We start from the raw sequence: 25,320 nt of genomic DNA, 5'->3' as shown, positions 1-25,320 counted from the left end.
GGGCCGGGGGAAGCCGGGGCTGGGCCCCGCTGGGGCCGCGGGGAGGTGGGGAAGGGCCCGCGGCCTCCTGCTGGAGCCTCGCGTGGAGGCCCACGTTCAGGGGAGCACACGCACTGAGGGAAATGAGCTCGACGAAGTGCTTTTAGAGAGAAACGGTTTATTGAAAGATCCAACCCGCTTAAAGGGAGCCCAGAATTACTTCGGAGATCTCAAAATAACTGTGGGGAAAACAATTCCGTGAAGCAGGCTTGGCCTCGTCCTCGCTGGGCCGCACAACTGTGTCCACAGTTCCACAGACTGTCAGCACTAACGCTGAAGTGCAGAAATGCGTGAGTGCTGTGAAGCGGAGCGTCACGCTGAGCACGACTGCTGTTCGCAGGAACATGCCGTGTGAGCATCCACCGTGCTCACTAAATCCTCAGACTTCTGGTCTAACCTCATCTGTTCCTCCTCTGGGTTGAGAGTGGAGTCTGTAAATGAGAAAAGAGGAAAAAGAAGCCACGTGACTTTTTTGTTTTTGTTTTTTAATACACTGAGGTACTGACTCAGTGCTTCTATGATCAGCCTCAACAGTTTTTCACATCAGCACGTGTGCAACAGGGCGTTACCCAAAGCCATATAAAAATTAATCACAAAACCATTATGTAGGTATAACTCTTGGTGAAAACAGTAAGACTTCTGAACCTAAGTGTTGAGGCTCGTTCTTGTGGTTTTAGTGTGTACCACTGTTGAACTGATGTAATTTTTAGAAAAGTTCACCTTTCCCATCATTCATATTTAGGTAGTGCGAACTCTAGCTACGATGCTTGCTGATACGGCTTATTTTCTGGTATGCAAAGTTATTAATATAGTTCATCCTTTTTTCTTTTTTTTTTAAAATTTAGTGAAGAGGAAAAGGTGAAATGGGGTGTCCCTGCCTGAGACAGAGCTTTTTTCTTATGCTAGCATCCTAACAAGCTGAGCAACTTAAACAGCCAGATCACATGAAGCCTTAATTTGGGCTGTAGCTCTGTGTCTTGCTGTGGAGAAGAGGAAAGAGAAAGAGTAGGGAGCTGTGCAAGAGTAAGAATCACAATCTAACATGCACCTTGCATTGTGCACAAGTACACCGTTTTAGACTCACCAGCTGGTACACAGTGGAAACCCACAGAGATGGGAACAGTTCTGGTCGCTGAGCAGCCTTCTGCACAGTGTAAAACTGGCTCCATGGAAAAGCATTTTGAGACCTTTTTGTCAAATGCAACTGGCTTCTCAACTTTGACAAATCTACGCTGCAGCTTGCAAGCTACAAAAAAATATATATATATTTTTAAAGAATCTATAGTTTATATAAATAACTTCTGAATTCAACGTATAGAATTAGCAAAAACTAAGACCAATGGCCATACTGACAAACACAAGATATGTGAAACTAATCTCATTCAAGGGAGTGCTACTTCCTATCAAAGACTTGGACTGTAAGGCATCTGGGGGGACAATCCCCAGGACAGAGGCATGTTAAGTCAGATCTAAGTCGGACATGGGTGTGGAAATCCAAAAGATACTTTTGCAACCCTTGCTCTGCTGGCACTCAGATTTACCCAAACTACAACAGCACTTCGGTTTGGGTCAGTAGTGGCTCCTCTACATCCATATATCCACTTCTGCACTGTGCCTAGCATCACAGCCACCTTGCCATGGCTGAGCAGCTTAGGCCTTACGACCCTGTGATCCGGGCTTCCCTAGACCAGTCTCCACAGGGGAGCTTGACCCTAAGAGCATGTTCCAAAATGCCACCTCTTGCCCTTGGGGTGTGGTGCACCCTACCATGTTCAGTTATGCTCATGTTGTTGTTTTTATACAGGAGCTAAATGGTAAGAACAGTCATTCCCTGTCTGAAGGTTTCAGATTAATTCCATCTTCAGCCTGAGTAAATTAAAATATCTATTTCCCACACAAGTGCCCTCTGTTTTGTTAGTCAATGTTAGATTGTTTTTGTTTTTTTTTTTTTCTTTCTGGGATTTAAAAGCCTGAAAGTAACAGAATGGAAATAAAGCATGAAACTTTTAGGTACAAGATAAAATGTCTTTTGTAAACAGTTAAACTATCTATTTTTCATACCAAATTATCAGCTTGGGGAGATTTAGGTTTATAATTTTATCTAGAATACGCAAACTTCAGGTAGTTAGGTAATGTGTAAGAAATTGATACAAAAATGCAATAAAAACAGACTTTGCAGAGAACTACCAAACTCAGGAGAACAGACTGTGTTTTAGTCTAAGGAAACTAATCACAAAATAGTGAACAATAATACGATCATTGTACAGTTAATATAAATCAGATATTTAAATCTTATGACTATTCATGTGACTAATGAATTAATCAAAGACAATGATACTAATATATGTTAGAATCTAAATACCTCCAGTACAGGCATCTTCTGAGACGATCCAAGACTGAGCAAAACTCACTGCATCTTTAGCTAAGTATCCACTGGGCATTTGATATTCCCTTTCCTTCTCAGCATCATATTTTCCACAAATACCACATGTCTTCCCAGCCATCCAGAAAGCAACCTGAATCTTTATAGAAATAAAAATAAAAATAAATAAATAAATAAACACTTAGATGTTTTTCTTCTAAAAATAAAACCACGGGAAAAAAAAATAGTACCTCAAATCTATGTCCATCGTAATACAGTTTATCTATGCCATATTCAGGAGCTTTTAATGACAAGCCTTCCTTTTCACTGCTGATCAGCATGCTTGCATCTGCAACAAGAAAACAAAAAGATACCTTTGAAAATGAGGTTATTGTTTTAGGGTCCAACCTGAACCCCTGTTAAATTCATGGAGACAATGCGGACTGTAATGTATGGTGGAAATGAAAAGAAATGGTGGAAATGAGAAAAATCAGATCCCATCCTGCCTTGGACTAAGCCAAAGCCCTGTGACTAGCGTGGGCATGGCGCGGGAGATCTGTTTGCCTGTTCTGGGAGTCTCCATGGACAGCACAAGGTGCCCTAGCCCTGCATTATTTGGTTTGTGGATACACAAGATTGGCACTTCTTTCTTTGCACAGCTTTCCTATCACCCCCATGAAAGCCTCTATGAAGTTATATTAAAATCATCCAATTGTTTCTCATATTAGGGTGATCTTCACTTTGAGAGGGATTTGCAGGATTATGTCCTTCTTCAAAAGAGCAGAAAATATTAAGTGAAATAGAAAGATGAGTCTCCTACCAGAACTGGGTGTGTACGGAACATCTGTTGGGGTTTGAACACCATTAATCTTCAACTGGATGCGTCCATTGGAAACATACATGTCAACCTTACTTTAAGTAAAGGAAACGAGTATAAATAAATGTTCCTCCTCCTCACTATTCAGATCACAGTTTCTAGTCCTGGTAGAACCAACACTGCAGGATGCTCATATCATTTTGTGAATAATTACCTGTTACCTTTTGGGAAGAAAATTAAAAGAGCCCAGAAAAGCGTGCCAGGAGGAGTACTCACAATAACCCTTTCCCCAGTTTTCTGAGCATCTCTTTGTGTCACAGTTCAAGCAGTAAGACACCAGGCTATAGAAACCCTTGCTGCAAAACAATGTAATTCCTCTTGTATGTTCACATATATTCAAGGTGCTTTACATTTCAGAGGAAGATTGGGTTCTGTACAGCAGTTATGATCTCTTGCAGCTTGAATAGCCTGTGTATTATAGTATTTTCTTGATAGCAGTGTTTGCTCTAATGAAGAAATATGACACGTACGCACATCAAAAGCATATGAGTGCTGTATGAAACAATGAGGAATGACACAGTGGCAAGGAATGTATCACAAAAGATATGGTCTGTAAAATAAGCATCCTTCAGTTCTTCCACAAAACAGGTGCAGGGAATACTAGTTTCTCTCTGTTTCTCTAAGATTATGGCGCAGATGGGCACACAATTTTCAAAAATAAATAATTACTCATAATGAAACCTTACAGATCAAAGCCTATTTATGCACTTTGAAGAACATTCCATACAGTGATTTTGGTATGCATAATCCTATACTACTTAGAATATCAGACTATATTTTTAAAGAAGAACCTATGGTTGCTCCAAGATGAAACAAAGCATGTCTTAAATTAGTTTCAAATAGATTTAGTACATCATGTACCAACTAAAGGATGACCTAAGAGAGTGCATCTAATCTGGGATAAGCAATTCCCTTTTTAGGTATGTCCACTTCTCAACATCTCTGCTGAGATGATTGCAGGTGCTAACTAGTCCTAATTATTAGTTTAGCATAGGAGGTCAGACTAAATTATTACAGTAGTCCCTTTTGGATTTATAGTTTATGTTTCTACCTAATTACTGAGAACTGAAATGAGACAGTTAAATGCTTACAAATTAATGAAGAGTTTCCGGCAGTGAAGACTTTAGGTTACTGTGAACCTCAGATGTATTTCAGAAACAAAGGACTTCTCAAAGGCAAAGTCCCAAATCTCAGTGACATTCCTAGAAATCTTTCCATTGACGTCAGTAACTTTTCCGTGAGTCTTATGAAGTACCACTCTGCCCTTACAGTCTGGTCTTCACATTTATATCGACTTGACATCTATCTGTCATTATGTTTGCAATTACTTACTGGCTGGCGAGTCTGACATTTATTGCTATAAGGTCAGCAGATTCTTCAAGTCTTTTCATCATAACTAAAAATTTCAGTTCTGGACTACAATCCTGTGCCAAGACGTGGAAGCAATTCGCAGGCATTGAATAGTTAAACTCAACTCCATTGAAGGTTGTGATCACATTTTGGGAGACTGAACAATGAGCTGAAAAAAGTCAAAAGTAAACCTTTTATACTTCAAGACAGTTACTCTATTTTAAATGGGGAGGGGAAAATGAAACAAGTAAAATTCTTCTTTTTTCACTTTTACTGTATTTTGTTGGAAATCTTACCAGTTCCAATCAGAAATTATTTTACAACAATTTTAATTAACAGATGTTTAATTAACATTGTGTTTTTACCAAAGAAATATGCATAGGCATGATATTAGACCACTGATTTCAGGCAAAATGTGTCTCCGTATCCCAGAATTACATAAAGCCTTTCCACTAATAATTTAACCTAAGTATCTTACGATTATGTCTTAATACGGCAAGAATGAATAAATAACCTTTTAAAATCAGGTGCAGGAGGTAAAATTAATGGGTATATTTTCTGAAGCTGTTTCAGCTTCTTTGTAGCAGTACTATACAAGCAGAACACCACAAACCTGAGGTCACTTAAGTGTCCTTCTCATAAATTTTGTAATGCATTTTTTCTCCTGGAGCAGTGTCTGCAATGAAGTTCAAATGGATATACTGGGGGAGAGCATATGTCTGAATCACTGTTTGGCATTGTACTGAATACTTAATCTTGCTAACATGCTTCCTTTTCCTTACATCTTTGCAGCCTCAAAGATTTTCATTACAGACAGGTTTACTTCTATGTGAAGTCCAACCGATTTTTCAAGTGAGCGTAAAACAATTTCAAGTTACTTTAAAAATATGAGTCATATTTACAAAAATCTGCAAAGTAGGTACTTCTGCAGGTAGTTAATTGCTGACCTTTAAGGTTTTCAATGATTGAAAAGGCTGTTTGGGAAAAGATGTCCCAGTCAGGAGATGGTAGCGTTGAAGTCAGAGTACCTGGACTTGAAGGGAATGGTAGGGGAAGCCTGATGGCTCTGTTGTAAATTGTGATCTGAAAACCGGACAGAAAACAAACATGAATGTAAATGCCAAATACGGTGTGGGGATGTAATAGCATTTTCCTATAACATTCAAAGAGGCCTGTACTGACCGAAATCTAAACTAGAATCTAGATTTAGGTCAGAGCTAAAAATAAATCAAGTCCTCTATCTACACCACAAAAGAGCCCTATAATTTGACACATCTGCAATCTACAGAATAGCAATATTATACATTAAGTTTGATATTTGCCAATTCACATTTTTTTCATGAGTTGTACATCCCACTTGCTCACAGTGCAAACAGCTTGCTTACTTGAGATGCTCATCCTTTCCTTGCCTATATGCTGAGGGCTAATATTTATCCATCATGATTCTCTACGGCCTGGTATTATTATCTCTTCCAAAACACAGCAAAACCTATCATCTCCCCGAAGATTTTTGGAGGAGTGGTCTTTTTAATCAATAATTGCTTATGTGTTCTCAATCATGATTGTTGTATTACAACCACTTTCTTATTTCAAGTGTCAACTTGCTACATGAGAAAGAAATGTGCTGTAAGATATTTTCATAACAGAATCAAGTATGTGAACACAAGGTACTTGTGATGGAGGAACTTCTTCATGGTTTAATAAATTAAAAATCAAAAAAATGGTGGGATAAAAAAGCTATTAATCTTCAATTTCATAGGTATGTAATGCTCCAGAATAAAAGATAGTAGAAATATTTACCTCAGGTAGCCTGAGGACCACATCGCAGGTTCTTGGAGATGTCAGAGCCATAACCATGGTTGTCTGGCGAGAGGGACCACGCTGTTGCCTTTGGGAGTACCCAAGCATATATGCAGCCCCTGGAAGATATCTGTAGAACCTGAAAAATAAAGTAACTGATTAAAACCATCCATCTCTGAAAAGTTTGTTCAGCATTTGTTCTGACTGAAGTACCCCCATAAAGCAATATGCGCTCTCTGTTAGACAGAAGTTTTATAGTAGGGTTTGTAACTTGGTGTTGTCTCTGGGAAGAGGAACAGGCAGATTTTAACAGCGTTAATGGGTGAAACAGTCTTCAGCAGACTGGATAGCAGCATGACATGAGAAGAAAAGTATAACCACCTTTTTCTAAAGACATTCAGAGTTAAAAAGTAGGCACCGATTACATAAAAACTAAAATACTAAATTGCCAAAAAATAGATGACTTGTTATTAATGTTCCAGTCCTGCAATACACGGTGTTAGCAAGGATCCATTGCCCACTAAGATTGTCAATGAGGTGACAGAGGAACCTCTATGATCAGGTTCCATTACAGTCTTTGGATTTAAATAGAGAAATATAGAAAAAAAATTATATATATATATATATATATATATTTAAAGGCATAGTCTTAAAGAAGAACAAAGCTGAATTCTGTAGCTTTGCTCCAGGATGGTCAATTCAATGGTTTCATCCACTATAATAAGGGGACATCAAGGTAATACAATCCCATATAAAAATTATCCTCTTCAGCAGACATTTGTTAATCAAATCACTTGTATCCCTTCAAACATGAAAGCTTGTGTTGCACCTATAACTGAGGTGTTATATGTGTCAATATTTTGGTATTGCTGTGAAGAAAAAAAAAAGGAGGCTTAGATACAGGTCTCAGTGCTATTGTGGGTAAATGCATGTACAGGTACAATGAATGAATTGATACAATAATAATATATAGAATATGTATATATATGTGGATAGTTGCATATATGAACTGAATACAGAATTTAGTTTTCTTATACTAAGCATCATGCAACATTTGCTGTTTAGTGTGCAATAAACCTTACGGAAGTATTCACATAATCTTCTTCAGAAGCCAGAGGTAAGGTGCCTGCATTAGGAAATGACTCTTAAGGCACCCTGTACAGTCAAAAAGAGACAGACTCCTTCAGAGAACCAAGGTTAGGCTTCTACTTAGAGCCTCCAGGGATTAGGAAGCATCAGGAGACCAAGTTCCTAATTCAGGCACTTTAAATTAAAAGATTACAAGAAATTATGTCAATCCCATCATCCACTTTGTTTCAAGCAGTTTTTCTGCAAACAAAAATGCACTAAACTTTGAGGGAATGAATGCACAGAAAAAAAAAAAAGAGACTGAAAAAAACAATCTGATATAAAATTGTATTGATGAAGGGAAATTCTTCTGGATCAGAAATTGCAGAACTGAATCTAATTATCTGAAGCATTGACATGGGTGACTTTTTCAAAAACTGAAGTAAAATCTCACCATCTTGCTGTTCTTCGGACACTTGAAGGTACTTTTGGCCACACCAGCTTCATCTGCATAGCTGGATGAGAAGCAAATTTCCCTGTTGCAATCTGAGTAGCAATGTGGTAGTCCTGGCAATCTGTACCCCATTTAAGGGAACCCTAGTAGAAGGCAATATATATTTTTTGTACAAAGCATAGTAACATTGTTATATTTCATTTGCATTTGAGCTGATCACATTTTAAACTCACCGAAGCTTTATGGGAATTTATTACTGAAGCATCAGCACAGAGTTTCCATCTATTTGACTCTGTGATGCTTGAAACAAAAATCTGTATCCTGAATCCGATGGGCTGTCTGTCAGCGTACAGTACGAGCTGGAATCCTGTCGGCTGCTCGTTTCTTCTGATGGCACGAAGAACTGCAGCCAGTATTGGTGGCTTGCTGTCTCCCAAGAATTTAGGCTTAAGTCAGTAGAGAGGAAATAGAGACCAAAGACAAAGCATTAGAATTACTGCAAAAGAACAGAAATAAAAAGTATTTGTAAAGGAAAAGCTTCATTCAAGTCTTTATATAAAGTACATGACAGTATCATAGATCATCACTCCAGCAATTCGGTGCATATGTGGTTTTGCCAGTCTTTCAAGGGAGTGCTCTTACAACCTTTGTAAGTACAACAGTAATGTTATCATAAACATGCATTCATTCGAAATCCACAGTAAATGTTTTTATTTCTTGTGTATGAAGACACTCACCTGAGACATAGCTGTAGAGATGCCTTCATCACTAACTGAAGAAGAAGAGGAGCTGCTGCTGCTGCTGCTGCTGCTATTCAGAACTTCCCTTTGTGAGTCCTGCAACAACAGAAAATCACTCTGAAGCAAGTTGTTTACCATTGCAATTCATCGCAGAACTAATTTTTCGTATTTTTATTTTGAATGAACTAAGTTCCAGTCAAGCTAGTGAGAGCAATTATAGGCCCTGCCCACAGCATAAGCAGAAAAGGTACCTGTTCATCTGCTGGCTTGAACCAAAACTGGTAAATGGGTAGATGTGCCTGTGAAGATAGATAGTATGTAAGAAGAGCCAAGAGAAGAAAAACAACTAACTTTTGACAAATGCTTTAATAAGTTCAGTATTGAATATGGAAAAAAGGTAAAACAAGATGCAAATTTTTAAACATTTTAAACTGAAACCTTCTGGAATATGAAATTCTGAACTGAAATGCTTCAGAGAACCAGAGAGGTTAAAAACAGGAAAGAGCTCTGCTAGGTTACCTCATCCATGCTGCAACAAACAGTCTGTTTTGTCTTTCTTCGGTACATGCCCTTTGGGCACAATTTCCTGATTTCTAGTACAAAAACATTCACTTCAAGAAGTATAAAGAATCCAGTCTGGGTGAATTACCTGTTGGTTGGGATATTCACTATCCCCACTACAGTGTTTGTCTCCAGAGCGGTCCTGTCTGCTGCTGCTGCAGATCGTACTGCTGTCAGAGCCAGCGCTGCTGCTGCTGCTGCTACTGCCCTCACTGCTCCTGCTGCTGCTGCCATGCTTCTTCCCAAATTGCCTTATTTCTTTGTTCTCATGTTTATTTTCAGGCTCCTTACCATCAGCAGAGGAAGCAGTGGAAGAAGAAGACGAACTGGAGAGGGGGTTTGCACTGAGCTCTACCCAGAGGTCTGTAAGAGCAGTCTTTACTTTGCTGTGAATCCGTTTCTTATGGTGCCATGTCTTATTTGCGACCTCCAAAAACAGTTCAAAGAGTTATGAATTTACAGCTCTGTAACATTTCTCTAGGTGTCAGACAAGCATCTTACCACAGCCTTTCAAGGAAATAGAACTTCCTTGCCCCCCACACTTCAGAAGCTGCACCAGAACTCACCAAGACCCACCCCTCCCAACAAAAATCCTTGCTTTCCCATGCCAGTTTTCCACATTGGACTTCAAACCCTTGGTTTTGTTCATGGGAAAATATTCCCCCATCCAATGCTCAGTCTCTTACCTTGAACACATTTTCAATGCCTAGGATCTTCTTCAGTTTAGCTTTAATGTTCTCATACAGAGATGTCTCCTCCTCTTCTTTAGACCCTGAACTTGCTACATCGATTATTTTGGAAGCAGCTTTGGGCCCAGCCTGAATCTCCAGCTGTATTTTTTCAATATCAGCATCTGTATGATCTAGAGTCAAGATACTTATATTTCAGTACTGTGCTACCTGAGCATCATTCACAGAGATTGACAGAAAAGATTGCTTTCATTACTATACCTGGCTTCAAAACTATCTTGGCTTCAAGTTCTCCAACTAATTTGTGCAGATAAGTATTTCTTAAGAAAGCAGAATTATGTGACTTTAGGCTGAGACAAGCAGAACATCCCAAACTGGATAATTTCCTACAGAAGACACGTGCATAAGATCTTTGTCCTATACTGTCATGATGTTCCTCTTCTGAGCCTTGCTGGTATCCCTTGGGTATCATGCTAGGAATATTTCTTTGCTGTATTAAACAAAAATATGGTAAATAAAAATATTTTACACACACACACAAAAAAATTGTCACAGCTCCTAAAATCTTTGCTGTATTCCTATTAATGATGAGAACGATGACATTCTTGGCTAAGAAAGGAAGCACTGCTTAAAATTAGAAACTCAAGCATTGGAAGAAGTGGGATTTTTTTTCCAAAGTGCTCTGTGGAAGAGGTCAGGTTTCCTAGCTAGCCTTTCCCAGGCAGTGTTTCACAAACAAACTTCCCAATCAGAACCTCCAGGACTCTTTGGAGGGGCTATTTCTCTGCACCAGTTTTGGGATACTATTCCTCAGCTGTATTTGCAGTCAGTATATCCTTTCCATGCAAGCAGTAGGCCTCAGAAGCTGAAGAGCACATCAGAGAATGGGCTTCTACAGACCCCTGCAGGGATTCCCTTGGAATTTGGGAAACAAACTGTATATCCTGCCTGAGCCATCCTTTCCAGACTGCTTTGGCTCTGAAAAACAGGGTACTGTACAAAGGATGTGGCTTTCACACCCCCTCCCCATGACTATGCAGAAAAAGGCAGACATGCTGTCAGAGCAACCCATCTGCATGAGATGACAAGAGCCAGCAGGCCCCGAATAAAAGTGGCTTAAACATATCGAGACTTAGGTTAGGCCTGGTTTGGGATACATCAGGCACCTGCTGGGTCTCACAGTTCCCTTGTTTGTGATCTGATTAGCCAGCTGCTGTGTTGGGCGTGCTCAGCCCCTGTGAGATACGTTCTGTTCTCTACCTGCCTGCAGTGCAGGCGGTGAGCGGCCTCGTTACCTTCCAGCTTTCGGCTCTTGAAGATACTTCTGATGACTGAAACTTCTGATTGGAGATATTTGTTATTTCTCCTTTGGGGAGAATATGGGTCTTCTTTTCGGAATCTGCTTCTTCCATGTTTCTTGAAATAGCGTAAGCTTCACTCCTGTGGAGGTGACATATGGCAAACAAGTAACATCTGATTTTGCTTAACCCCAATTGTCTTTAATACCAGAGAGCTATGGGCAATACAAAAGAGAATATTAAGCTTCATGTGGTTACCAAACTACCGCAGAGCCTGACAAGAGTTGTAGGTTCATGATTTTATAACAGGGAGCTCACAATCAGTAACACGTAACAAGTGAAATGCAGCTAACTCTTCTGTACCTTACAGCTGCAAGCTCAACCTCCTGGTGGCAAGGAAGGGTTTCAATCTTCAAATTTTTCTCTTTCATATTAACCCTGGCATCAAATTTCATTGTAGTGTTGGCACTGAACTCTGCGTGAAATTCAAGACCGCTCTGAAAGTATTGCGTATTAATCCCCATCATTGCAATCATATGGAAATATACTCTGAAAGAGTGAAAATAAAAATATGCAATTACAAATTACAAATTAACATGCATGTACTTATCTTTGAAAGGCAGAATTGCATTTTCTTTGTGTTCTTTTTATTGTAAAAACCACTACTAACGATTAAAAAGGTAATATCGTGTAACAGGATAAAAAAGCTGAAGTGCCGCTGGAAAAAGTGAAGGGATTTATTTGATAAAGCTTGCATGGATCCTCTCACAGCCTTATCACTGATACATTGCTTGATAATAAGCTAATGTCAAAATCTTCCTATAGCTTCAGATTTTGTCTATTTTTTTCACTATTGTTATTATCATCATTATTACTGTTATTAGTAGTGTTGCTGTTGCTTTTGTGGATCCAGAAGTGTTTTCCTTTTCTGCCTGAAACCCCCCCCAGCTTGTGCCTTCTGAAAAACTTTCTCATACGTAATCAATGCCTTCACGGCTTAGTAGCTTTAGTCACTGAGCAGGTACAAATATGAGCATTTTCAGCAATGGCAGAACATCGCCACGTTCCTCCTTGATGCAATGCACTTTGCTAGGCTTGCATGGGCTGAAAGCATCACATGACTGTGTTGTTTTCTTACAGATTCACTGCGCAAGACTAGCACAGCCATCCCAAATCTGGTACAAATAAGATACTTATGTAATATAACTATTTCAAATATAAATACAAATGAATGTGTGTTTATATATGAAAATATATCATTTTTACTTTGGCTGCATATCAGCGTGAATATCCATGTTGGTTTCCAACAACTGTGATGGTCTAAAATTGTCAGATAATGGTGGTGACAGCTGAATATCAACTGCAAAAGACAGAGAGAAATTATATGAACAGAGAAAAAATATTAAAAAAAATAAAAATGCGGGGGATACAATTTTTTCAATAAACATAGTAGTTAATGCATGAGCATTGCTTTTACATTTTGAAATACTTCACAGGATTACTTAAAGATTATTACTCTGAAACAGTTACAGAAGTACGTCCCAGATGAAACTTGGTGATTACTTCTCAGCCCCTTTGGAGGTGTCTGGACACTGTTTTCCCATTACGAGAGTATTTTTCAAGACTACAGAGGGATTTACTTTCAGCAGAGGGATTGGAACCACAATTATCGGGAGGAAATTGCTCAGTTAGGTGTCCCAAGCTCACCATCGGCCACAGCCTGAGCCAGCGCAGCGCCGCACAGGCTGAGCTCCAGCGGCATGCCAACCACCGTGGGGACAATGTGCCGCAGCTCGGCCACCATCGCCGGCACGGTCCATCGGCCTGAAATGCCTCGCTGGACCTCATCCACTGCTTTTTTCACCACTGGCTGCCAGTTTGATGATCCAGTCAGACTCTGAAGACAGAGAAATTGGTTAAATAATCAGGGAAGATGAGATGGGAAGGGGAAATTATTCTGCATCACAAACAAAAAAGGCAACAGCCTTGTCAGTACCATTATGGTCTGCTGAATGACTTTGTTATCAACGTCAACAAAGGCAATCTCCTGGCCCAATATTTTGATGTAAGCAGACACCAGAGGGTCTTCTGGAGGCAATTCTTTCCATCCCAGAAACTGCAGTGTTAAGGAGGAGAAAGGGAAGAAGCAGATACAGTTTCTTAAAATACAACATTGTATTAAAAAAATGTAGATCACATTTGAAGGATGCTAACTATGGTTCCTTAGCCAAAAAAATAGTAGACATCTTACAAGTCTGAATTGATGTGGCCTTCCTTACGTTGCATAACTGACTTCAGTGGGAGTTTCCCCACATAAGGATGAGGTAAGGGCTCAGTAATTTTTGCTGCTCTAAGTAGTGGGTGGCACCCAAGGGCTCATGAACAAAAGTCTTGTTCAATAACCATTTTAAGAGAAAAGAGCAACCACTTACTGTGTTTTAACATACACTTTAAAACAGATGAATTTTGGCTACCAGCATCATCATCATCTTTTGTACTGTACATTAAGGGCAGCTTTGCGTGGTGTGCTGACACATGGTGAGTGAAAAAATGGCATCTGTTCACTGCCTAAGTACAATATAAGTAAGTACACCTTTCTGTGACCAAACAGGATGGCCAACTCCTTTCTCACTGGAACATCAAAGGGATGGCTAGGAGGGTAGCTGATGCAACCCTGGGCTGGTGGGTACTACATATTGCAAACAAATCAGGAAGGTGCATAAAGACATACCGTTTTACCAAGTTCCTTCAGTGTCTTGTATGTATCATATTCAGCAAAGGGAATATTCTGCTGCCTGATAGTATTGATTAGGCTTTGTGATCGGAGAGCCACCTGTAGGAAACAGCATCGAACATCACAGCGCAAGTACCAGAGAGCTCAGGAATACCTTTCTACCTGGTATTACACTCACGGAGGCCACTCTAAATACATACTTCATGAAGCTGTAGCACTTATAAGGCAGATGACTGGAGGCTATGACTGCAGATGCTGAGGACATGCTGAGCTTTGAATTAGTCAGCAGGGATAATTTTAGGGCAGCTCAAAGATCAGCCCAGGCTGCAAAGCTTGCCCAAGAAGGTGAGTAAATGCCTGCATGCTGTTACATGGAGTTTCAATCTGCTGGGGCTGCACTGCTGGCTGAAATTTAATTTCAGCTGCTTATTCCCTGTACTTATGCAAAATGCCCCACACATCACGTGACTTTAGTTAGGCAGACAAATGCTCTGCTATGTAAGCTTTCCTTTGCTCTCTTACATTTTCATGCCTATACTGAATGTTTTCATTACTAAATCTACATGTCAAAAAGCCCAAATACAAGTAAAATCATAACCATTATCTAAATTTTCATTCCATTCCAGTCCTTACAGCCAGAGATAGAGTCAAACATGACATTGCAGTCCAAATGGCTTAACAAGTAATGCTATCTGTAGCTGGTTGTTTTCATGAAATACTTACCTCTATAATGTCTGTTGCAGTATTTGCATAATATCCTCTTACTTTTGTGATTATATCAGATGGAAACATAGTGTTGGGACTGTTCATTAGATAGACCCTCCAAATTGCACCAGCCTTATACACATCTATAACAGGAACAAAAAGCAGCAGAGATTTTTCTTAGGGTTTCCGAGGTGTCTGGTGCCTGTAAGTTACCTTAGGTGCATGCTGTACTAGATCTCAAATGATTCTGCCAGTATTCAGCGCCGTGGGTCCTCAAGCTTGTAACCCCAAGAGGGAATCTTTGTTCTAGGGCAGAGTCAACGGGACCACAGTGACTAAAGAAGGAGGCCTAAATCCATGTGCAGATAAGACACCTCTTTCCCCAGCAGATACCCAAAGAGTAGTAGAACACCTTCAGGGGATTTTGCATTTCAGGAGACTCTTGTGCTTTATTCTGTTTCAGGAGTGCACTAAGCCCACAGCCCATGACAGGATTTTGTATGGAAATTGTGGAACACAATAGATGCCTTCAGCTAAGCAAGCCAAAGCAGGGAACATGGCATCTGGTACTCACGGGAATAACCACCAGCATGAATGACCTTGCTGTAACGATAGCTCAGCCTGTCAAGTCTGGGGCTCAGTAGTTTAATGGCAATGTTGCAAGCAGCAGATCTGAGTAATAAAGAGTTAAAATCATATGAAGATAGTCGACTGTGACCAAATTCTTAAAAAACTGCAAGAAAAATCACCATTTGCAACTAAAAAATGTACTTCTTTCTTTACTCACAGATTGTAGAGCTGTGGGATCCTGCCTACTGCCAAAGCCTTCATGTGTGAGTACGTGAAGCTGGCTACTTGTAGGCTGGTGTCCGTCAGCAGCGAGGTGGCCATAGCTGCTACAATTGGAAGAGCAGGCTTTGTTTCAAAGAGGACAACACAAGCCATCATGCGGACATTAGGAGCAAGTGTATTGTCCATAAAGATCTGGAGAGAGATCTCCCTTACCTGGAGGAGGAAGATAAAACCTGTGAATACCTCATAACTCCTTGGGAAGAAATATTTCCTAAACTGTGCGTGTCTGATCTGCAGTGAATGGAGAACAAAACCCTGAACAGAGACTTGAGTATGAGGCCTGTCACTGGAAATGAAGATACTGCTGGCTGCGCAGTGAACAGGGCTGAGGGCTGGAAGAAACAGCCATTAGCAAGGGGCCCAACATTACAGCGACTGAAGCAGCCTCTTTCCCAGGATGTCAGCCAGGATGGGGTGATGTCAGGAATTCGCAGTGTGGGAAAAGACAAGACCTGTAACTATACCTGCCCAGAGTTGCTAACATTACCTGATGGCTTTATTATCCCTGCATCGCTAAGTCAACCCAAATTACACCCTGTAAGACATTTGTCTAAATAATAATTTCAGTTACTTTTGCAGGGTCTTTTCTGGCAATTTTCCTCAGGGCCAGCACAGCATCAGCATGAATTCTGCTCGGTAATGCAGTAGCAGTAGGTGAAAATGTTGGCAAAAACTTCAGGATGCGTTTGATACTGGCCGGCTCTCCTGCGTTGCCTATAGCTTTCAGGGCCAAGGCCATGTCTTCAGCACGGTTTCTGCTGGCAGCTTCAGCAGCAAGGTCGTGGAGTGGCTGGAAACACAGCAGACAGTGGTTAATCATGTCAGGCAGCAATCTTGCAATAACGCATAAAAATACTCATTGCCAAAGCAAATAAAACAACTACTGGTGCAAAGCCCTGAGTAAAGATGTTCAGATTTTTCTCCCAGGAAGAATCTCACCATCGTTATCAGGACATCATTAACACAGAACATACGCACAAACTTTATTTTCTCCTTGCATAGTGTTGTAACTGAGAGTAAATTGTCACTGAGCTTGAGCTTTGTTTCAGTCTTTCTTGGAAGATTTAAACCCATTCCAAGCAGCAGCAGGCTATCGCAATACTGTAGTCTTTCTGACTAAGGAACCAGAGCTACATAGGCCAAGGACAATGACCTGAATATTTCTGACGGTGATATGCAAGTATGTAGCAGGGCCTCTTTGGGAGCCCTAACCTATGACATATCTAGAGCTTTGCTTATATTCACACTTCAGTGCCTTTTTAATAGATATTTTAAGTTTGATCTACCTAATGTAAAAGTAGAGAGAAGAATCATAATTATTTTTCTTTAATCCTGAATTGTCATACATAAATTCCAGGTTGTTTACAGCACCTGTCATACCCACAGGCTTCTACCACTTACATTTGAAATTCTGAACTGTTAAGACCAGATTTTTCAAAGGCATCAGCTCGGCATTTCATTTTATCTTAGCAATTTAGCAGGCGATCACAGCTAAGAGTGAGGCATGTAAACACCTAGTTACCTAATTGCCAGCATTGTGAGAGGTAAATTAGAGTCATTAAAATAATTTCTTCACCCCTTATGAAATAAGAAATGAGAGTCACCTACCTGAAGAAGTTCATTAGGACAAAATGAAGGCTGAGCACAGTATTTATTTACCATGCTACCATACCCCAGGTAAACAAGTATTCGAAGCATCGGTGCTTTCTGAATTTGGGGACAGGTCAGAAAAGACTGCAGAAGAAAGAAGCCAGAGTCGTTAATGTTTCAACTTACTAGAGCTGGTATTTATTGAAAACTTATATCTGAAAAGTAAATAGACAAAATTACTTTGGATTTTTCCTAAATATTTTTAGAAGTTAAATAAAATGCTAGTGATTGAGCTAAAATTAAAGCAAATAGTATTGCTGCAGTTACAAGGTACGTACTTTATATTTTGGTTACACTGCATTATTTTTTACACTTCCTCTATTTTTTTAATTTGTATTTGGCAAAAAGAAAACAGCAATTTTCCTAGAATTTGTGGGTTTTAACAGCATCAAATATCAAAGCCACTGAAAAATTTCTGGCAGCAAGTGTTTGGAAATGTTTTTCTAGATCATTCCCATTTTTGTTAATACCTTACATTTTACAAAATATCAAGGAAATATGTTGCATCATTTGATTGTAATCCTGTGAATTCACCTTTGGAAATGAATGACAGGGTAAGAGAAGGAAAAATAATCTGTACTCACTGAGGCAACTTCTAGGGTTTGCTTGTTGGGTGTAACGAAATGGAAGGCAAGAGGGAGAGCAACAGCTGCTTCCCAGATGTTCAGCTTCTTATCATGGATTTTTTGTTTAAGGAACTGGAACGTGTCAGTAGCTCCAGCAGCACAGACAGCGCTCAGGAACCAGTGCCTGCCGGGGAGGGGAGGACCATTACCCCCATTGCCCAGTGCTCCTCCGGTGGGAAATCCTGGCTGACAGCAGTACAGTTACCTGTGTGGAGGTTCACTGGCAAACTGCTCCCACAGAGAGTTGATTTGATCAAGGGTCACTAGACGGAACAGCTGAACCATTTGTAAGAACTTGGCTGAAGCTTCTTTAGTGTCTCCTTCCTCATTATTCTTAACTAATTGTCGCAGAGTTTCTGTTAACTGTAGGCAAAAAACATGTTGAAATGTTGAAAAACATGTAGGAAAAAAACAAGTTGAAAGGTGCCATGTCTAAAATAATATTGTGATGACTTGTTAACCTTATAAATAATGAAAAAGAATGGAGAATAAGCCTCTAATACCTGCCCATCTGCATTTTTGATCCTTACGAGAGGAATTGGCATCTGGAGCAGCTCTTCTGAGAAATGATAACGAAGACTTCCCTGGTTTTGCAGTTGAGCTTCTGGTACATTTATGGGAGTGCTTTTAATGTCGACCAAAACCAGTGCTTGTCTTCGAGAGAAAGAAAAAAATGCTTCAGTAGCATTGTACATGAGAGTTGGGCACGTACAGCTGCTGGGGCAGATCGAGGGGTGCCCAGCAGGGAGCTGCACTGACCACTGATGGATTACACACTCCTCAGGTTTGTGCATTGCTCAGGATTAGCTGGAAATGTTATAGGACTGGCGAGAGCTTTCATTATAGTGTTGCCACACTACCAACATGCACAGCACCTACCTTGCCTCCATGCCTGCTGCGCCTTCGGGCTCGTTGAACGGAGAGACCTGGTACACCTGCTCCGACGTAGCAAACGTTATCAAAACCCCGCTGTCATCATACTTCATCTTGTAAGTGGACATCGTCGTGCCCTTAACGTTTCTGACTTTCTAAAAGTGCAAAGAGACCCACTCATAAGTACAAACAGGAACTAGTTAATTTCTCACAGACAAGCCAAATTCCCTGCTGGTGCCAGCGCAAGGCAGGAGTCGTGCTGGTCCTACCAGGGGGCAGGTGGGGCAGGGGCGGATGTAAGCCATGCCCATGTTCTTCACCGCTCTGTCCTGGCAGTCGGTCAGGTCCTTGCTTTTGGAAACAGTGGCACGGTTATTCTTGCTGTCGTCCTGAATAACGTATCTGGTTTGGCAGATGCCTTCAATGCCAGCCTGTGTGTTGATTAAACACAATGAACTTTTCACTGGAAATGGCCTTTCATTACAGCAATAAATTGGTCAATGCAAATTGCCTGGCAAGTGTTATGTTCAGGCAAGCTTCTATGGAACGGTAAAATGAGAATAAAAGTCAAATCAGAATGGAAAAGAAACCAACCTCCTGTAGTTCGTACACATTTTGTGACTTCTTGATCGTTATCTGCATCATGTTCAGAATCCCTCTCACTATGTTCGTGCACAGGACGGGGCAGTCCTCAGGGGCATAAATACTTCCCACCCTTCCCTCGGTGTACTCAAACTTAAAGGCTTGGCTGAAACATGCAGCGATGGTCTCTGTGAGCTTTGAAGATGGAGTGAAGGAGTCAAGGGGCCAGAAGCCATGATATTTCTCCAGCTTTGGTGATTGAACCTGTGAACAGAATTAGGAAAACATTCATCCTGTCCACCACGGTGCAGTAACGGGGAAACTAGACTCTTCTACTCCATGGCCAGACACAAGTCACTTGTTCAACACTGCAGGAAATGTTTTCCTCCTCACACTCTTGTTCTGGGGCTAGGGCATGCCCTCAAAAATGTAATTTCCTTAAAGGATTTCTGCCAGAAAAAGGTCACGCAAAAGTTCAGCAAATGTGGTGAAGCTTGCTGGGTGAGTGAAACTGGCTGTCAGCTGTCTGTATGGAAAGGATACTCACCTGTTTTCCCCAAATTCTCAGTGTGATCTCCCTTCAGCCTGAAAATCAGCCAAGCCATCCCTCAAACAGCCTACCTAGACACACGGGGGCTATGTTTGCTCCTGTCCGGCACATCCCAGAGCACCAAAACTGCAGCACAGCTGATGGGGAGGCAGAGATGGCCACAGGACCTGGCACTGGATGGGCCAGTGAGGCGGATGTCACCTTCTATGCAAGTGGCTGTCATTGCTTCCAGCTTATCAAGCTGTACAGCTTGCTTGCAAGTCCTTGACTGCTACCTAGTGGGAAATGTGTGCCTGCATGCACATACATAGTCACATAACGCATGCCTCCCACCCTCCTACATAAAGGTACGTGTTCCTGTGCAGAGGGAAATGGTTTTAGTGGCCCTGTTTTTAATCAGTGCTGCAACAGTGGCTTGTCTCCTTCTCAGAGTAAATCCTACTCGACTTTTGTCTGTAGTCGCTAAAGTCATAGCACCATCAGTGAGGTTACAAAAATCATGCAGTTGCAGAATTGTATTATATTTGATAATAGGTGTTCCCTCTCACTGTTTCAGTAATACAGCAGATTCAGTAAACTCCTAGGATGAATGTTAAGTGGCCTCTTACAATTCTCTTCCCCCCCATGGTGTCATCCCTTTTCTATCATCCTTTGTTCCATGCCAGTCTTTTAAGATGTTTGGTTTCATCTTTTCTATGAGTAACAGCACTTCCAGATCTGATATCATTATATCAAGTGAAAGCATTACCGTTATCATTCTTCACATTTGAATTAATGCCTATGTGAAGAATACCAAAAGGAAGATAATGGAGACAGACTTGAATTTCCCATGTGATGAAGGAATTTCAGCACTGAGCTTTTCTCAAGCTATGGACCCGGCTGAAACATTGATATTTCGTGCTTGAATTTGCATCATTTTCATATTCGAGTTTAGTGTTGCCTTACTAAAACTATCATGAGGACATTGCTTTAAAGCAGCTGCCTGTGATGCCTTCGCCTGGAACTGAACATAAGGCAGCTTTACCAAGTGGGTGCAGGTCCTGACGGCAGCAGAGCTGGGGCAGCTCCGGCTCCCTCCCATGGCCCCGCAGGATGCGAGGGTGGACATCACTGCCTGAGCCTGACATTGGGCTTGTAGTCATCTCGGCACCGGGAAGGGCCCTAAGCTTTTGTGCAAGGTTTGCATCTTTTTCTTGTTTATTTTACCAGCCTGGACGTATGGCCCGGCCTTCTGCTGCGTTATGTAGGCAGATGGATGGGTTCCCACGCCCCTTGCGACTTACCTGGAGAAGGTGGTCGCTGCGGGACACGCGGCTGATCTGCAGCTTGCAGGTCAGCTTCACCCCCGCCATCACCAGCCCCTTGCCCTGCAGCCCGTGCAGGATGAGTCCCTCATAGCCATACAGGTAGGTCTTGCCGGTATGAAAAATGGGCTCTATTAAATAATAAACAACAGAAATGCCTCCTTTGTTGTGATGCTACTCACGGGAACCGTCCCAGCAAGGAAGGGTGAGGCTGGCTGCCCCAGCAGGCTGGGCACAAGCAGAGGGCACACAGCAGGGCTGCCAGGGAGGGCGGCGTTGGAGCCGCTGGCTGGTGGTGGGAGCGCACTTACCGAGGTCCTGCTTCTGAGCCCCTGCATGGGAGGAGAGAGAAGGATGCATGAGAAAACCCAAACCTCTGCGGAGACTTTACATTTATTATTCATTTACTGGGTGTGCCAATGGCTGGCAGACGGAGAACAATGCACTCCTGCGGCAAACCCCACATCCCTTGGGACAGCAAGCCTGCCCCAGCCCCCCTCACTGGGTGCTGTTTGCTTTTCCCCTGCTCCTACACTTAGGTGCAGAAATCTAACAGTTTATAGCCAAACTCATTAAAAGGCTTCAGCAGATTGTGCCATGAATGTCCCTGAAAGTCCCCAAGGAGATGCAGCTTCCTGAGGTGGCCATCACAGCTCAGAAGTGCCAGTAAAGCTTAGACTTACCCACCAGGGCGAGCACCAGGGCCAGGATGAGTCCCTTCATGCTAAAAGTGACTGAATGCCACAGGGCAAAATGTGCAGCTTTTATAGAAGAATTATTAACAGGCATGGGAAATTTTGTTGAGTTATCAACTTTTTATCAACCACTCAAACCCGTTGAGGGTGAAGGGATTGGGTACAAGGTGCCGTCTGCTACTGCTGTGCCAAAATCGTCACAGGCAATCTTGTTCTCACCTCACCACCTAAATGCTCCGAAAGTATCTTTTGGAACAGGTGCTTAAAAGTATTAAAATATCATTAAAGCTAAACTATTTATTGTGTAAGAAAAACTACTAATTATTCACTGGAAGCATCTGGTGCTATTGCAGCCTGCGCTAACTTTGCCCAGGTTATCCTGACCTGAACAGAAGGCACACATCTTATCTAACTGATAGTGCTTCAAAAGGATTGTGCAAAGCCCCAGGCAGGGCTCCTGTGACACTGCACCGATGCCCTCCTGCCAGCTGTACCTGCTGTCACCCACAGCGCTGCCCTCTGAGGGTGGGGAATTCACCCAGCGACACAAACCTCGGTCACGAAGACCACAGCAAAAAGGGCTCGCTTTTTGCTCACCTGCCTTTTCTTACAAGGATATCACATCAGTTTCTTTGACCAGCGTCATCAGCCACAGAAAGTTGTTGGCGAGGTGGGACCTGGCGAGGCTGCCAGGCGTTACGGACACAAACCTCTTGGGTTACAAAGATGTACAAAGTCCGGTTTGCCCAAACGCGTTTCACATCAAGCAACAAGAGGCAGCATCCTCCCTCCAGGGGGGACACCCCTTCTCCCACCGGTCAGTAGCCGGCCACCTGCTGCCATTTTCCCTGTCCCTTTCCAGTAACCCCACGGGCCCAAGAGGCTGCTCATGGCTCCAGGGCTTAGCTGGGTCCCTTGGCTCCCAGACAGCCACCGGCACCACTCCCACCCGAGCCCTGTGGGGAGCGGTGGCCCGGCAGCCCCGGGACAGGGGTTTTCCCACTGGGGCTGCCCCTGTGTGCACCCAAACCTCTCTGGGGGTAGGGAACAGAGTTACTGCTTAATCACTGCGGGAAGGGCCGAGGTCACAGGGCACTCGGCTCGGCCAGCTTCTCATCAACAGAGCAGGGACTCCTAGCCAAGACAGTTTAGTTTCTTAATGCTCTTCAGCTGATTTTTTTTTTTTTTTTTTATAATTGAGCAGCTGAGATGTAATTTATAATAGCTGACAAAGTGTGGATTTTGTTTCTAGCTCAAGGATGGTAACTGTAGGATTAAAAAAAATTAAAATCTTACCTTCAAAATATTTTGAAATATAGCAAGTACTGCACCATGTTTTTACTGGTGCTATATTCTGGTCCTGTTTGTTTTAACGTCATCCTTCTTAGTAAAATTGATAGACTGACAGAAAAGCTAAGCCATTCGTGCTGTGAGCAAGACTAGGGAGTTGTATCATGTCTTTTGAGACTTGGTGAATATAGCTAATGAATTTGAGTATGTAACTACTGGCAACTGGTGAGAGGTTCAAAAGCTAACATACTATAGCATATTTATATGCAGCTGCAAAAGTGTTTTTTTTTTACAAAACACTGTAACTGTAAAATAGCCATGTCTGGACTTTGTGGTGCAGCAGTTCAAAGTGCAATGCAAAGGGAGTTTGCAATCAAATCCCTCCTAGCCTTGGATGCAATTTCCAAATCCTATGGGGACCCGACAGCAGGGAAAGCCTCTCTTAGCTACAGCTGAGTCCTTTGTCAGCAGGGCCCCTGCTCCCAGGACGATCTGTTTACTTTTCATTTCTTTTTACCATCAGATTCGAACACCCCACCCCAGTACGCTGGGCAGCGAACACTGCACCCTGGGGCAGGATCGCCTCTGCTGCTGCTCCACATGCCGCTCATGAAGACTTCACCTTAGCGGTTTTCTTTGTAGAACCGAATCCTTGAATTTTTTCCGGGCCATTTCTTCAGTCCGTCAAGTACAATTTCATCTCCCATTCTGTCCTCCCAATATACTCACACCATGAACACTTCGTGGTTCATATTTCTCCAGAAGAAATAACCTGAATTAAAAGGAGGGGGAAAAAAAGAAAGGAAACAACAATAACAAAACAAAAAAACTAAGACAACTGTGAGGTAATGACCAACTTTGCTGTGCCCAGAAGCAGCCCTGGACAGCACTCCCCAGAGCTCTGCTCAACGTCCACAGTGTCAGGGCAGGAGACACAGAGGCAGGATGAGGCCAGGGCCTCCCAAGAGCCGTGCTCCAGGCCTGGCTGGGAACTGGGGAGCCAGCCGGGCAGCCTGATGCTGAGCCCCGGGTTCTGCTGGCTGCGGCCTTGGGCAAGTCTGTGCTTCCACGGGACTTACAAGCACCAGCAAACCCAGCAGCTCAGAGGGAAGTCACCTCACGGCATTGCTGCCACTGCCCAAGAGCAACAGCGTTTGAACTGTGTCTGCCTCTCATGCCCGTCTTTCAGATTCCTTTCAATACTAAGGACACTTACCTTTCCAAACTATAAAATGCACACACATGCATACATCTGAAGGTGCCAAAGCTGCAGGGGAAAGCGAAATGGCACAGTTCTTACAGAACTTTCTCAGGTCTTTTACCCAACAATCAACTCTATGCTCCATGCAGTCACTGGTAAGTGTCATTTTGTCTTCGTTGTTTGCTGCTGATTTTTTAAGAATTGAGTCACTTGCTCTCTTTTAGTTAATTTACTGAAGAGTTACATTTTTAACACCTCAGTAGGATCACGTTCTGCTTTGCTTAACAGAGTTCAATGTAGAAGTGAATGTGGTCAGTTATAAAAATGTCTGGCTACACACATACGAATTGGGAGAACGCTGATGAGAAAGGACTGATAAATGTAAAAGGGAACAATGCTATTTCTATTGAAATTAGTGCAATAATCCTGATGACTTAAGCTACCAAGGAAATCACTGACATCAGTGGTTGTGTCTGAGTCTGAGGTGGTCTGTGTCTGATGTGGTTCTCTCACAGAAAACCCACCTGGCGTACACATTCAGCCTGCTGGCATGGCCCCAGGGTCAAGCATGAAACACTGACCCGGAACATAGGGCTGAAACCCCCCGGGCACCCTCTGGCACTCAGGGCAGAGGAGCACATCCGTCCCCGTGATCACGCAGACCTGCCACGGGTGGGCATCACACCCAGGGGCTGTTTGGAGACCCCCTGATTTGCACCAGCTTCTGTGTGGGGAGTGTCAGGAACATGAGGTGCTCGTGCTTCCCTCGGGGCAGCCTTGTCCAGACGCCTAAGGTTCAGGCATAGTCCCTGATCCTGCTGTTCCCTACGGCAGCACTGGCCCATTGCCTTATTACTGTGGAGCACCACACTGTGTTGCTGATGCAGAGGGTGCTGTATCACCCGGAGCCGATCAGTGCCTGCTGCGGGTGCACACCAGAGAAGAAAGCACTGGGGGAAACAAGCAGGAGCCTGGCATGCAGCTTCTGCCACTCAACCTAACCCATACCGCGGTGGGGCC

The 25,320-nt window shown here is 42.4% G+C and overlaps 1 protein-coding gene across 1 annotated transcript; it reads right to left on the bottom strand.

Annotated features, from left to right (window-relative positions):
* Nucleotides 1–140: 140 nt before the first annotated feature.
* Nucleotides 141–21,953, bottom strand: LOC310903610 (vitellogenin-2-like). The gene is made up of 35 exons (XM_083847167.1): nucleotides 21,798–21,953; nucleotides 21,426–21,446; nucleotides 21,094–21,245; nucleotides 19,273–19,524; nucleotides 18,948–19,109; nucleotides 18,685–18,833; nucleotides 18,309–18,459; nucleotides 18,011–18,168; nucleotides 17,764–17,929; nucleotides 17,138–17,263; nucleotides 16,101–16,319; nucleotides 15,465–15,682; nucleotides 15,252–15,349; nucleotides 14,696–14,820; nucleotides 13,970–14,071; nucleotides 13,235–13,354; nucleotides 12,946–13,135; nucleotides 12,505–12,598; nucleotides 11,602–11,787; nucleotides 11,236–11,380; nucleotides 10,202–10,430; nucleotides 9,938–10,113; nucleotides 9,340–9,678; nucleotides 8,942–8,989; nucleotides 8,688–8,786; nucleotides 8,184–8,396; nucleotides 7,951–8,093; nucleotides 6,429–6,567; nucleotides 5,576–5,711; nucleotides 4,611–4,797; nucleotides 3,222–3,313; nucleotides 2,653–2,750; nucleotides 2,402–2,561; nucleotides 1,124–1,285; nucleotides 141–470 (listed from the first exon to the last, which is right to left on the bottom strand). Exons 1-35 carry the CDS (start codon nucleotides 21,901–21,903, stop codon nucleotides 352–354), a joined length of 5,280 nt encoding a protein of 1,759 aa, XP_083703293.1. The 5' UTR covers nucleotides 21,904–21,953; the 3' UTR covers nucleotides 141–351.
* Nucleotides 21,954–25,320: the final 3,367 nt, after the last annotated feature.

Source organism: Anser anser (genome assembly GCF_964211835.1).
Source record: "Anser anser genome assembly, chromosome: 8".
NCBI lineage: Eukaryota > Metazoa > Chordata > Aves > Anseriformes > Anatidae > Anser > Anser anser.
This window is presented reverse-complemented; position numbering and strand designations above follow the sequence as displayed.

Coding starts and splice junctions, on each gene's coding strand:
- LOC310903610 (XM_083847167.1), bottom strand. CDS start 21,903: ATGCCTGTTAATAATTCTTCTATAAAAGCTGCACATTTTGCCCTGTGG. Junction 8,990..9,339: donor GTGAATATCCCAACCAACAG/GTAATTCACCCA, acceptor CTATCTTCACAG/GCACATCTACCCATTTACCA. Junction 471..1,123: donor TTTCCACTGTGTACCAGCTG/GTGAGTCTAAAA, acceptor TCTCATTTACAG/ACTCCACTCTCAACCCAGAG.